This window comes from Manduca sexta, unplaced genomic scaffold (assembly GCF_014839805.1).
Source record: "Manduca sexta isolate Smith_Timp_Sample1 unplaced genomic scaffold, JHU_Msex_v1.0 HiC_scaffold_587, whole genome shotgun sequence".
In the NCBI taxonomy this organism is placed as follows: Eukaryota; Metazoa; Arthropoda; class Insecta; order Lepidoptera; family Sphingidae; genus Manduca; species Manduca sexta.
The window spans coordinates 1-14,032 of NW_023595393.1; the positions used below are offsets into that span (position 1 = coordinate 1).

The 14,032-nt window shown below is 37.0% G+C and overlaps 1 protein-coding gene across 1 annotated transcript; it reads right to left on the reverse strand.

The window, feature by feature from the left end:
* On the reverse strand, nt 1-12,163 carry LOC119193491 (exostosin-1-like). The gene is made up of 2 exons (XM_037447105.1): nt 11,134-12,163; nt 1-69 (listed from the first exon to the last, which is right to left on the reverse strand). The coding sequence occupies exons 1-2, from the start codon at nt 11,991-11,993 to the stop codon at nt 21-23; spliced, it is 909 nt and encodes a 302-aa protein (XP_037303002.1). The 5' UTR covers nt 11,994-12,163; the 3' UTR covers nt 1-20.
* Between the last annotated feature and the right edge of the window lie 1,869 nt (nt 12,164-14,032).

Sequence of the window (14,032 nt, forward strand, 5' to 3'; positions counted from 1 at the left end):
TAAGAACTGTGTCTGTTGCCTCAGTGCAAGTATACGCTCAGGCGGCACTGAGCGCACAAGCTCTGGTACCTACAATTTTAAAAAGCCTATAATATCAGTATTTCTCTGACAAAATTGTTAGCAGTTGTTACGTTTATATGAATAAACCCTGTTGACATTTGTTTGGGTTTCTAGAATAGACATATTAAGATTCTTGGAACTTTCGAATATGGCAACTAAAAGAGCCTGCCTACAACACTGTTTCAGACTATGACCGTGCTAAGAGCGTCTCATGCAAATAAATATTTTTTGTATTGAAAAGCATGAGACTATGCCCACTAAACCGTTTCGACATCGACCGTGCATGAAACACGACGTTGCCAAACCAGTTGCGCGCATGCGGCGCAACGGGGAAATACTTTGTTTTTCAAAAGTTATTCTAGTGTGTTCATGTCCAAATCGAGAATTTCCGTGTTGCCAAGATGAAATAGTGTATTGTAACACAATATTATCTTAAATCAGTAAAACCAACTTAAGGAGATGCCTCCGAAGCAATTCTTGTGCCGTCGGTCTTCACACCGATGGTATGTACGTATTGCCGCAGCCCTAGTCACACAATCCAGTATAAATACATTTATGGTTGTTACTAAACATTGGGGCCTATGAGGGCTCACGAACATTGTTCAAAGATCAATTAATAAAATAGACAATTTAATCCATCGAAAACTAAAAGATGGCGTTGTAATAAGTAATGACGTACGGTAGTTATAAATTAGGGCAATAGATGGCGCTGTACAATTTCTTTAATTTTGTACATCGCGATGTCAAGATTCTCCGACCCATATGTATAAGGGTTGGGGAATCATGCCTCGTCAGTTCGGGAATCCAAAGCAACCATGTAAATCAGAGCGAGTAGTGAAGGAAGAACAGTGCGTATAAGTGCATCAGAGCGAGTAAGGTATAGAGGTAAACAAGTGCAACTTCTTAGTAATTATAAACTGTAGACTGTAGTGTTACTAGTGCTAATAATAAATATTAGTTTTATGTGAAGGAGTGTCTTTATTGTGTGAACCCGGACTCTTAGCACACACACTACACCAGAGCACCCCCAAACATTGGTCCTTCGAGCCGGATAGAGTTCAGTGACCTCTATCAAGTAAAAGGTCAGGGACTTCTACGATACAAAGTTCAGTGACCTCTACCAAGCAAAAGTTCAGTGACCTCTACCAAGCAAAAGTTCAGTGACTTTCTACCAAGCAAAAGTTCAGTGACTTTCTACCAAGCAAAAGTTCAGTGACGTCTACCAAGCAAAAGTTCAGTGACCTCTACCAAGCAAAGTAGTAGTGACTTTTACCAAGCAAAGTTCAGTAACTTCTACAAAGCAAAGTTCAGTGTCCTCTACTGTCAGTTCACCAGTCACCATACGTTGCGGGTCGCAGCGCTACGTGCAGCAGCGGGTCCAGCAACTTCATTGGAGCCATCAAGTACAAGCAACCGAGCAGAGCAGAGCAGTATTTATTAATATTTATTATTTTATTTATTTGTTAATTAAGTAGTTAATTTAATAGTTGTAACAATGCAAGGGCTCGTCAATGCACAAGTTAATATACATAATTCTATTAATAGAGGTTTAATTAATTTCAAAAGAGTCCTAAAGATCGTATCACAAAAGAATACGTAGAAACAAGAATTAACAATTTAGAAATAGACTGGCAAACTTTTAAAGCAAATAATCTCAAATTGTATGAAAACTCGAAATTAGAAGAAATAGAAAAGTCAATTTATGTTACGCAAAACATTTATGAAAATTGTGAGGAAAATTACTTTATTTATAAGTCTTTGTTAGCATCCAATTTATCAGAAAAGGTGGAACAACCAACCAGTAACAATAATAAAGGCAATCAGTCGAACACAAATTCAGCGGCAAAGTTATCGAAAATTAAGATTCCAACCTTTTCTGGTAATTATTCTGAATGGACAACATTTCGTGATTTATTTACTTCATTAGTACACAATGATAATAGTTTAGATGATGTACAAAAGTTACACTATTTAAAAACGCATTTAGTAGGCGAAGCAGAAAAGCTTTTAAGAAACACTCCTGTTACGAGCGCCAATTACAGTCGTTGTTGGTCGTTATTAGAAAAGCGTTATAACAACAAAAAATATTTAGCCAATTGCATTCTCAAACGGTTATTCAGTCAAAAGCGAATGAATGCTGAATCGGCGTCTGCTATAAAAGATTTATTAGACACCACCAATGACTGTTTGGACGCATTAAAAATATTGGTGTTGATGTAACCACATGGGATATCATGATCATTCACCTAATATCGTTTAAGTTAGATACTGAAACGCGTAAGCAATGGGAACTAAAAACCGCTGATGATCAATCGAACGATTTACCTACATTAGATCAGTTAAAAGAATTTATGGAAAGTCGTTTTCGTGCATTCGAAAATATAGAATTTAAGAAAGTACAAACGCAACATGCAACTGCTGACTCCAACCGTCCATATACGAAAGTATTAATAGCCACAAATAGGTTATGCGAATTCTGCAATGACAAGCACAAACTTTGCTTTTGTAAAAAGTTTGCAAACGAGGATTATGCAGTACGACGCGATTTCGTCAGTAAAAAATCTATATGTTTTAATTGTTTGGGCAGTAATCACAGTGCATACTCCTGTAGAAACCCAGCTCGTTGTAAAATATGTAACAAAAGGCACCATTCTCTACTGCATTCACCAACTGATACATCAGAGCAAAGAAAAAAATGAATCTGATACAGCAAAGTCTCCAATAGTTTCGTGCTATGCGACTCGCAAGACCTTCAGGCCCAGACAAGTTTTATTAGCCACAGCGTTAGTGCATGCCGAGTCAGGATTAGGAAATCATTCAACACTAAGAGCTTTGGTTGATCAAGGGTCACAAGCTTGTTTTATAACGGAAGCAGCAGTTCAATTATTACGTCTAAAGAAAAACCCTGCAAATGGTATTATTACGGGTTTGGGAGGAGAACACTGTATGAAATCGAGATACATGGTTACAATCACAATAAGATCAAGAGTCGACATGAACTTTGAACTGCAAATTGAAGCCTACGTGTTGAAAAATATCACGTCATGTCTGCCTGAAAGGAAATTAGAGCCATTTGATTGGATAGAAATAAATGGTTTATCTTTGGCAGATCCGGAGTTCAACATTCCGAACAAAATTGATATGTTGTTTGGAGCCAATGTGTACAGCCACATACTAAAAGAAGGCATGAAGAGGAGTCCAAACGGAAACTTTATTGCTCAAAGTACGAAGCTCGGATGGATAATATCAGGCACTGTCAATGAGAGGTCAAGCGAAGATAAAGAAAATTCGAACGTTATTTCAGTATTGCATACTAGAGCAGAAGAAGACATTTTAAAGAAATTTTGGGAATTAGAGGAACAATTACCAAGATCAACAGGGTCAGAAGAAGAACAAGCCTGTGAAGAGATTTTCAAAAGGACAACAAATAGAACACCGGAAGGGCGATATATTGTAAATTTACCCTTCCGAGAAGATTTTGCCCAATGTCAAAACAATGGATCATTGGAGATAGCAATAGCTAAGTTCAAATCATTGGAAAAAAGACTCTCGAAAGACTTGGAACTCAAGGCCAGTTATAAGAAAGTGATTAACGAATATTTACAACTAGGGCACATGCGAACAGTTGAAGAAAAGGACGAAAAAGGCACACGAAGCAGTATATTTACCCCATCATGCTGTTGTACGAATGGATAAATCAACCTCAAAGGTTCGAGTAGTATTTAATGCTTCCAGCAAGAATAAGCGAGGGGTTTCATTAAACGATTGTTTAATGGTAGGTCCTAAATTGCAGCCAGATTTAAGACATTTAGTTTTTCGATGGAGAATCTATCCAATTGTTATGGTGGCGGACATTGTCAAAATGTATCGTCAAGTTCGGATAGCAGAACAAGATGCTAAATTTCAACGCATTGTGTGGCGCGATAATCCTGAAGATAAAATTAAGGAATTTGAATTAATGACAGTCACATTTGGTACTGCTTCAGCACCTTACTTAGCGGTTAGGGCATTACAACAATTAAGTGATGATGAAGCAAAGGATTACCCAATAGCCGCACCACAAGTAAAAGAATCATTCTACATGGATGACTTAATGACTGGATGTTTTGACACTAAGGAAGGAGCCTCACTTTATAAAGAGATGAACGATTTACTTTTAAGAGGTGGATTTCAGCTACAAAAATGGAACAGTAACAATGAAGAATTATTGTCATACTTCCTAACACAAAGTAATAAACAAGAGTTATATGGGCAGAAAGACAACATAGAAAAGAACACAGAAAAGTTCAGTAAAGAAATTAAAATAGACGACATTACGAAAATATTAGGTCTTACATGGGACCGTTGCGATGATAATTTTAGATATTCTGTGAATTTACCCAAGAAGAGTGAACCAGAAACAAAAAGGTCAATTATGTCTACAATCGCCCGGTTATATGACCCACTGGGATGGATTGCACCGAGTGTGATAGTTGCAAAAATCTTTATTCAAAAGTTATGGTTGGCAGGTGTCGATTGGGACGAACCCATTTCAGCAGATTTAAAGGAAAGTTGGGACGATTATCGAAATCAGTTACCAAAATTATCTGAAGTTCGTATTCCACGATGGTTACATATAAAGAAAGATACTGCTGACATAGAACTCCATGGATTTTGTGACGCATCAAAATTAGCGTATGCTGCTGTGATTTATGTAAGAATAGTAGATGATGATGGCAAGATACATGTCTCATTGTTAACATCCAGAACAAGAGTTGCGCCGATCAAGCAAGTTAGCATTCCACGCTTAGAGCTATGTGGTGCAGTACTGCTAGCAAAATTGTTAGCCGAAGCAGGTGAAATACTAAGAATAAAGAAGAATAAGATAAGGGCATGGACTGATTCAACAGTAGTTCTTGCATGGCTAAGTAGCCACCCCAGTAGATGGAAGACCTTCGTAGCAAATCGAGTCTCCGAGATATTAACAACACTAGACTCGTCTCAATGGTATCATGTGTCATCCAAAGAAAATCCTGCAGATTGTGCTTCAAGAGGAGTTCAACCGGCCTCGTTACCAGAGAATACGCTTTGGTTTTCAGGTCCTTCACTTCTTAAAGAAAAGACGATAATATACAAAAGACCAAACGATCTAAAAGTTGATCTGGAAGAAGCTATAAAGGTACATCTTAATAAAACTGAAGATGATAGCATTATACAACGATATTCATCATTACAGAGGTTGATACGAGTCATAGCATACTGTCGACGGTTTTATAAATGAAAAGAATACAATAAATTAGACTTAAGCAAAACCGAGATAGACGAAGCGTTATTGTGTTGCATACGAAAAGTTCAGAAGCAGGAATTTTGGGAAGAATATACGCAACTGCAAAAGAACAATAAAGAGTTCAAGTTAAAAGGAAGCAAGATAAGTGCATTAGGTCCCTATCTCGATGAAAAGGGATTAATCAGAGCTACAGGAAGGTTAGAAAAGTCACAATTAGATGAACAAACGAAACACCCTATAATTTTACCTCACAACTCACATTTGACAAATTTGATAGTGGCAGATGCGCATAAGGCTACGTTACATGGAGGTATTCAACTAACATTAAATTATTTAAGGACAGCTTATTGGATTATAAAAGCAAAAGTATTGTCAAGCAACACATAAATAAGTGTGTAAAGTGTGTCCGACAAAATGCAAAAATTCGAACGCAGTTTATGGGATCTTTACCATCAGTTCGTTGTACTCCAGCTAGAGCATTTAGTAACAGCGGAGTAGACTACGCGGGACCCATCAATATAAGAACAAGTAAAGGAAGAGGAAATCATTCCTACAAAGGTTATATTTGTCTATTTGTATGTATGTCCACACGTGCTATACACTTAGAATTAGTTAGCGACATGAGTACTCAAGCATTTTTAGCAGCCTTCAGAAGGTTCGTGTCCAGGCGCGGTCATTGTTCCCATTTATGGAGTGATAATGGCACAACGTTCGTAGGTGCCTCCAAGGAACTTAAACAATTAGTTAAGGCAGCTCACAAGTCGGCTGCTGCGGAATTAGCAACCCATGGCACAGAATGGCACTTTATCCCGCCTCACGCGCCCAACTTTGGAGGTCTTTGGGAAGCGGGCATAAAATCGACAAAATTTCACCTCAAGCGAGTTATTGGTGATTCAATGCTCACGTTTGAAGAAATGACCACACTGCTTAACCAAATAGAAGCTTGTTTAAACTCTAGACCAATAACGGTCATGGACAACACCGACGTGATTGAACCTCTTCCATTAACACCAGGACATTTTCTAATAGGCGAACCATTAGTTGCAGTGCCTGATCCTAATTATGAAAGTTCGAAGATCAATTCACTTAGTAGATGGCAGTTACTTCAAAAAATGTATCAAAGCTTTTGGCGACGTTGGAGTAATGAATATTTAACAAATCTCTTACACAGATATAAATGGACTAACAAAGTCCCAGAACCAAACATAGGAGATATAGTACTAATTAAGGAAGACGACTTACCACCTAGTCGATGGTTGTTAGGTCGAATACTAGAAAAACACCCAGGGCAAGATCAAATTACTCGTGTGGTTACATTACGCACCAAGTCGTCAATCATCAAACGACCTACGTCCAAACTATGTATTTTACCTGCTAATGAGTGACTGTTATTACTAAGTTAGAATTATTTGTAATTAGATAATAAGTATTAGTTAAGGTTTTCTGTATTTGTAACCAAATCAATGCTAATTTAGTTGTCATTAAGTTAAGTTTATTTAGGATATTGTCATACTTGTTTATATTCGCTCATTGATAAGTACAAATGTAATGTAGTACATTTATATTGCCATGGTGGGCGGAGTCCAACATTTGAATTGTGAAGACCATTTCGTCACTAAATGGTCTTGGTGGGCGGCATGTTCAAAGATCAATTAATAAAATAGACAATTTAATCCATCGAAAACTAAAAGATGGCGTTGTAATAAGTAATGACGTACGGTAGTTATAAATTAGGGCAATAGATGGCGCTGTACAATTTCTTTAATTTTGTACATCGCGATGTCAAGATTCTCCGACCCATATGTATAAGGGTTGGGGAATCATGCCTCGTCAGTTCGGGAATCCAAAGCAACCATGTAAATCAGAGCGAGTAGTGAAGGAAGAACAGTGCGTATAAGTGCATCAGAGCGAGTAAGGTATAGAGGTAAACAAGTGCAACTTCTTAGTAATTATAAACTGTAGACTGTAGTGTTACTAGTGCTAATAATAAATATTAGTTTTATGTGAAGGAGTGTCTTTATTGTGTGAACCCGGACTCTTAGCACACACACTACACCAGAGCACCCCCAAACAAACATTTTCGGACCTTCTCCCATCCGTCCATTCTAATAAGATTCCTTTTACTTCCCCCACATTTCCGTTCCCCAGATCTCTCCTCCCAACTTTCCTCCAGGGTAGGGTTGCCAACCGTGCTATAATATATAGTATTGTACTATATTTTGGATCGGCGTACTATACACTGGAGGTGGCAGGAGAAAAAATAGATCCCCGTTGTGTAATTTGGGTCATATTACTAAGTACTTCCGACCACTAAATGCAATTAATACACAATAATACGATGAAATATGACATGGTAATATAGAGTCAAGTTAAGAAGATTATTATCTTGACGGTATATTATGGAAGATTACGAAGGAATTACGGTGATTACCCTGTACATGGAGACATTGTAATCTGGTAATACGTCTTAATGGACGCAGTAGTCCGCGTCGTGTTTCTTTCAGTGACTGTTACGTTCATGGCGCGGTCACGGCATGATCCGAATATGTAGGCAGCCTCCTTTTATATAAGATAAGCGTCTTAGGAGACTAATTTTGACTTGCATTCACAGATTCCAAATTTTTATCTATACTATTATATAAAGCTGCATAGTTTGTTTGATTGTTTGAGCAAAGCAGTAATGAAAAATGTTGCAAAACCCGGGAAAATTTATTTACTTTTGAGTGCTTTCGTTGCATGCTCTCAGTAAACAATTAAAGTTTTTATATAGCGTGAAAATATATAGCGTGACTTTTGTAACGGAAAACTTTCTCACTCGGGCAAAAGCTAGTGAATTATAAGAATGTATAGCTAATAAGGTAAAAGCGAGTAAGATGGCCGTATGAGAGCGATGGTCAATCAAATAATCACTTTTCCTTTAACTTGATGAAACTATTATCTTGTTAATTCACTTCGTAGAGTGCGGAAAAAGACGTTTCGTCAAAACTCAGGCCAAGAAAACATAAAATGTACTTATCTGTCTGAAATATCTCTTTCCGGGAGCCTATGTTCTACCGAAGGTTTCAATCTGTTTCCATACCAAATTTCATCTAAATTCATTGGGTAATTTTTTGAGTTTATCGCGTTCAATCAGACAAACAGATGTGGCTGGGGTCTTTGTTTTATAATATATAGCTTTTGCCCGCAGCTCCGCCCGCGTTATAAAGTTTTCCGTTATAAAAGTCACGCTATATATTTTCCCGGGAGCCTATGTTCTTCCCAGGGTCTCAAACTGTCTCCATACCAAATTTTATCCTAATACGTTGGGTAGTTTTGAGTTTAACACGTTCGGGCAGACCGATGCAGCGGGGGACTTTGTTTTATGATATATTTTTGTAGAACGTTTTAAAAGGAACAATCCCGTCATACATTATTGTTGCATAACTTTAACCGTTTACGCAGCGCACGCAACAGAAGCTCTCAAAACTAATAAATTGTCCCAGTTTTGCATCATGTTTCATTACTGCTCCGCTCCTATTGGTCATAGCGTGACGATGTATAACCTATAGCACTCCAGGAACTAAGGGCTATCCAACACAAAAATATTTTTTCAGTTCGAACCGGTAGTTCCTGAGATTAGCGATTACTGCTCCGCTCCTATTGGGCATAGCGTGATGATATATATAGCCTATAGCATTCCAGGAACAAAGGGCTATCCAACACAAAAAGAATTATTCAGTTCAAACTCCTAGTTTCTGAGATTAGCCATTACTGCTCCGCTCCTATTGGGTATAGCGTGATGATATATAGCCGATAGCACTCCACGAACAAAGGGCTATCCAACGCAAGAAGAATTTTTCAGTTCGGACCGGTAGTTCCTGAGATTAGGCATTACTGCTCCGCTCCTATTGGGTATAGCGTGATGATATATAGCCTATAGCACTCCACGAACATAGGGCTACCCAACGCAAAAAGAATTTTTCAGTTCGGACCGGTAGTTCCTGAGATTAGGCATTACTGCTCCGCTCCTATTGGGTATAGCGTGATGATATATAGCCTATAGCACTCCACGAACATAGGGCTATCCAACTTGGTCACGCCATCACGCGTGAACGGCTGGACCGTTTACAATATTTTTTTTTTTGTTGTGTTTGTTATTGTCAGGAGAAGGTTCTTATGAAAGATAAATTTCAAAAAATTGCGCGCAAAATTAGAAAATTTAAGAAAACTTAACGACAATAATTTAATTTTCCATAACTGTCAGTTGTTTGAAATAATTGTTAGCGATTGATAGAATGCGCACTTCAAATTCATAGTTAGACGGAACAACTTCTGTCGGATCAGATAGTAATAGTATAGATATAATTGTGAAGAGTATCTGCAAAGCAAGTTACATTATCGCGAATCAATGCCAGGCACTCAACTATTAGCCTTTTCTTACCATCAGTGTATTTGTGCCACAGAAGTGATTTTTGCAAAATCAATACATAAATGAATAATAACCTGCAATAATAACCGCTCGTCTGCCCAAATAACAGCTCGTTTCCAATCTATTCTTTCATCAAAGGGCAATCGCCAGCTATTGCTTAATAACACAGGGATGCAACCAGCCGCTAGAGCTTCAAGGAAGCGATATGAACCAAGGCGACGTCCACGAGCCACCAAGCAAAATGTTGAATTAGCCAGGAGCTGTTCATAATCAAACCTTAAAATTTAAAACTACTTTTAATGCAGATAAGTAAAAGGGAAGAACAATTATATCCCTACTAATATAAATGCAAAAGTAATTTTATCTGTCTGTTGTTACACTTTCATGTCTAAATCTGAACTGAATTTGATGATATTTAGTACAGAGTGCATTCAAATTATAACAAAGAATATAGATTACTTTTATTATGGAAAATAAATTTCATGCAGGTGAAGTTGGCAGCAACACTTAATATTCAATAAATGGTTGTTGAATTAGTATAAGGGTAAAACTATAGGTATAAAGTATAGATAAAATGGCTTCACAATGTCACAAAATTACTTTTGCTTACCAAACACATCCTTAACACATTTATAATACCACACATCATATCTGATTGTTTAATATGTTGTATTTTAGGCAGGTAAAAAATATGAGCACAACAGTCACATAAACACTTATATAAACTGGTTTCCTCATAAAAACCAACTTTCAAATAAAGTATTCATAGTAGTCAATTTCATTTTAGGCTATGACACATCAAAAAGTCTTACAAAAAAGCACACCACTTCCACCAACACTATGTTTGGTATAAATGCTGAATTATACAATAATCAGATTCATTTATTTCTAGTACTAACCACATAACTAATAAAATAGTGTATTCTTTAAGAATTTTAGGAACTTTATAATACTTACCTGAATAATAATATATAATAATAATATCAGCCCTGTATTATATACTTGCCCACTTCTGAGCACAGGCCTCCTCTACTACTGAGAGGGTTAGGCCTTAGTCCACCACGCTGGCCTAGTGCGGATTGGTAAACTTCACACACCTTCGAAATTCCTATAGAGAACTTCTCAGATGTGCAGGTTTCCTCACAATGTTTTCCTTCACCATTAAAGCAACGATAAATTCACAAAGAATACATACATGATTTTAGAAAAGTCAGAGGTGTGTGCCCTTGGGATTTGAACCTGCAGACATTCGTCTTGGCAGTCCGTTCCACACCCAACTAGGCTATCGCCAAATGAATGATAATGCTATAATGTCTGAATATCTCTACATCTATAAATGTGTAGCAAATACAGGCTGGTCAGGACTTGTAATTAATGAAATATTATGATAGATGCTTACTTGTCATATTCTCTGTTATCCTCATCACAGCGTTCATCTCGTAAATCCTTCCAGGACTTTCCATGTCGACATGTTGTTACCAAAATGAGATTGTTACCATCATGTAAATGCCATAAGGAATTCCTTGTTTCACTTCCAATACCATGTACATATCTTTTTCCTTTGAATGCAAGTAAGTGGCGCCTGGGAGCAGGAAACGGATTTCCTGTGGCAGCTGGAGGCAAGCCTCCACGTTCTGGATGTTCCTTGTGGAATAATGGCAATGATATGTCAAACCCATCCCTGAATATAGTTTCCGAGGCGCTGGCTCTTGCCAGGATAGCCTCTCCTGGATCAAATCCTAAAGCCCCTTCTGCATAGTCAGGCCATGTGCCTGCATATAAATTAAATATGAGGTGGTTACGCCCATTTTTCCAGTAAGGTAAACGAGACAAGCGTGTGGCTACATCTGATACATGTTCAGGAGACAAAGGATCCGCATCTAGAGTATCTATTGCAGGGATAAACAAACAAGCCTCATTAGGATCCCTTGTGACAAAGCGAGATTCCCTCACCACCGATAATAGTTTACGATACGACGCACTAACTGGCCCATCACTGGGATAAACATATATCTTGGGTTCGTTTCCGCATTTTGAAAAGTCGAAACAAGTTTCCATGCGGCATGGTATTGTTTTTATAGTAGGCTGCCGTTTCAACTTAGAAGGCAATTCTGTTAATTCATCCAATGTTGCAAAAGAAGGAAGATCATGACCGTCTTTTTGGATTATGTCAGCTTTTAAATGGTGACTCCCATAATAAAAATATAATAAAAATGCGCAAGATATAAAAAGAAGAACGTAGCGTTTTTTTGCTTGCATATCACCAAACAGGACTATATTAATTTTGTACTTTGTCGAAATATAAATTTATATTATTTATAGACTAAAAATTTATTTCTAATTTCAGCGAAATGAAAGATAATCTGGTTCCTACTCAGAACAATGACAAGCATAGAAGTAACACTATGACATTTGAGCGTACTCTGTCTTAGACAGCAAGAAATTTAATTGTGTTGCGATCCCTTCTGACATCTTATCGATATCGATAGATGCTTTGTCTATCGGCTATGGTAAATTCACAGACCTGCTAAAATAAACACTTTTCGGTCAGTCAACTACAAACCGTTGCAAATTGCTATTTTAGATAGAGGCTAAAAAGATATCAAAACCCTGATTTGGTATTCAAGTACCAAAACATCACTACAACATACCAATATCATTCACACAAAAATGGTTTAGCATTTAGATTATTAAATTAAGAAAATGTTAGAAATTTCGGAAGGAATGGAAACCGCTGTAAGTATCAAACAAGAAATCGGCCGGAATTTCGTCTAGGAGAAAGCCAGTACGCCTTCTGTTCTTAGGGATTAAAAGATACCCAAGAGGTGTGATTTGACAAAAGCTACTAAAATGGGACAGTAAAATTAAAACAAACCGGTATCATTCATGTCACATATGTTTGATAACTTATTTCAATGTTAATAAAACTTTGTCGAAATGCTTAGAGCAAACACGGTGCTGTTTTTTTCCAATGCCAATTGGGACGAGCTATGGAAACGATCCATTTTGCCTCATAGCATCATCTGTAGGGAATCTGCAATGAAACACATTGTATGAAACACACTATGAAAATCAGATAGTTTCCTCGACCCCAGCCTTCGCGCACGGTTTCCAAGTGGCTTTTACCACTACACCACCATACATTGAAAGTAAAAGGCAATTTATGCAAAATAGTAAACTACAATATACTAACATCTATGTTATCGACAGAATATGCAGCACAACACTATTGATCACGACTACGTAAATTGGTAAAAATGAAAAATACTTAATAATGACTGGATCGAATGGCCAACAGCAGATTATAATATGACTACAGCATAATAAAGTATAATTAATAACACTTTTGCACTTATATACAGGGTTTAAGCAAATATATTCGATTTTTGTTTACTCACCGATGGAAGCTGATGATTTCAGTTTCATTTTCTTTACGAGAAGAATGAGATTTACACCCCACAATAACGCAGGCCATTGCTTGTTCCTAGGGCTATATTGTACCGCTTTATCACTGTGTATTTATTAAAATTAACAACAAAAATATTACAAAACATGTAGCCACTTTTGAAAAGCACGCGTTGAAGTATAACATAACTAAATTGTGTGGTCGCGTTTGTGACATTGTTTGGGATTGGCAAGTTAGAACATTTGACATTTTATTTGCTTTTTAATTCGGCATCATAAAGAGGACCAAAGGTAACCATTTGGTTATTTTAAAGTGTACGCAAGCCGACCTTAGCAACATAATATTTGTCTCGTTCTTTTCAACGGTTTTGGCCTATTTGAAAAATAGGATAAGTATATGAGGGTAATTTAGATTCCTTCTATGCTTGTTCTTGTTCTGAGGGTTCCTACTTCCTAATTTGATTGTTTATAGCAAAGAGAGTTTATAGAGTGGAGCTGTCAAAACTCTAATTAGAAGTACATTTTTTTTTTTTGGTTTGATTTACTCCTTAAGGAGAAGGCAAAGGCTCTTAGCCATACAGCCTTAATTAGAAGTACATGAAATTTCTGTAAAAGGGTTTTTTTTTATTTATTTATTACGGCTCTGGAAACAAGTCCATTGAGCCCGTCTTCCATAAAATACAATTTCTTAAAATTATTCATGTTGCAAGTTTTCTAATTTCAAACTAAAAATTACAATTCTTCAATCGTAGATCGCACATACTGGAACATTGGTCGATAAAATATCATCTTCTTCAATAATTCTGGTACTGATTTAGGAAAATTGGATTCTGTTTCCATTAATTTATTAATAAAGATATTTCTTTGTTGATTAAACTTGGGGCAGGATAAAA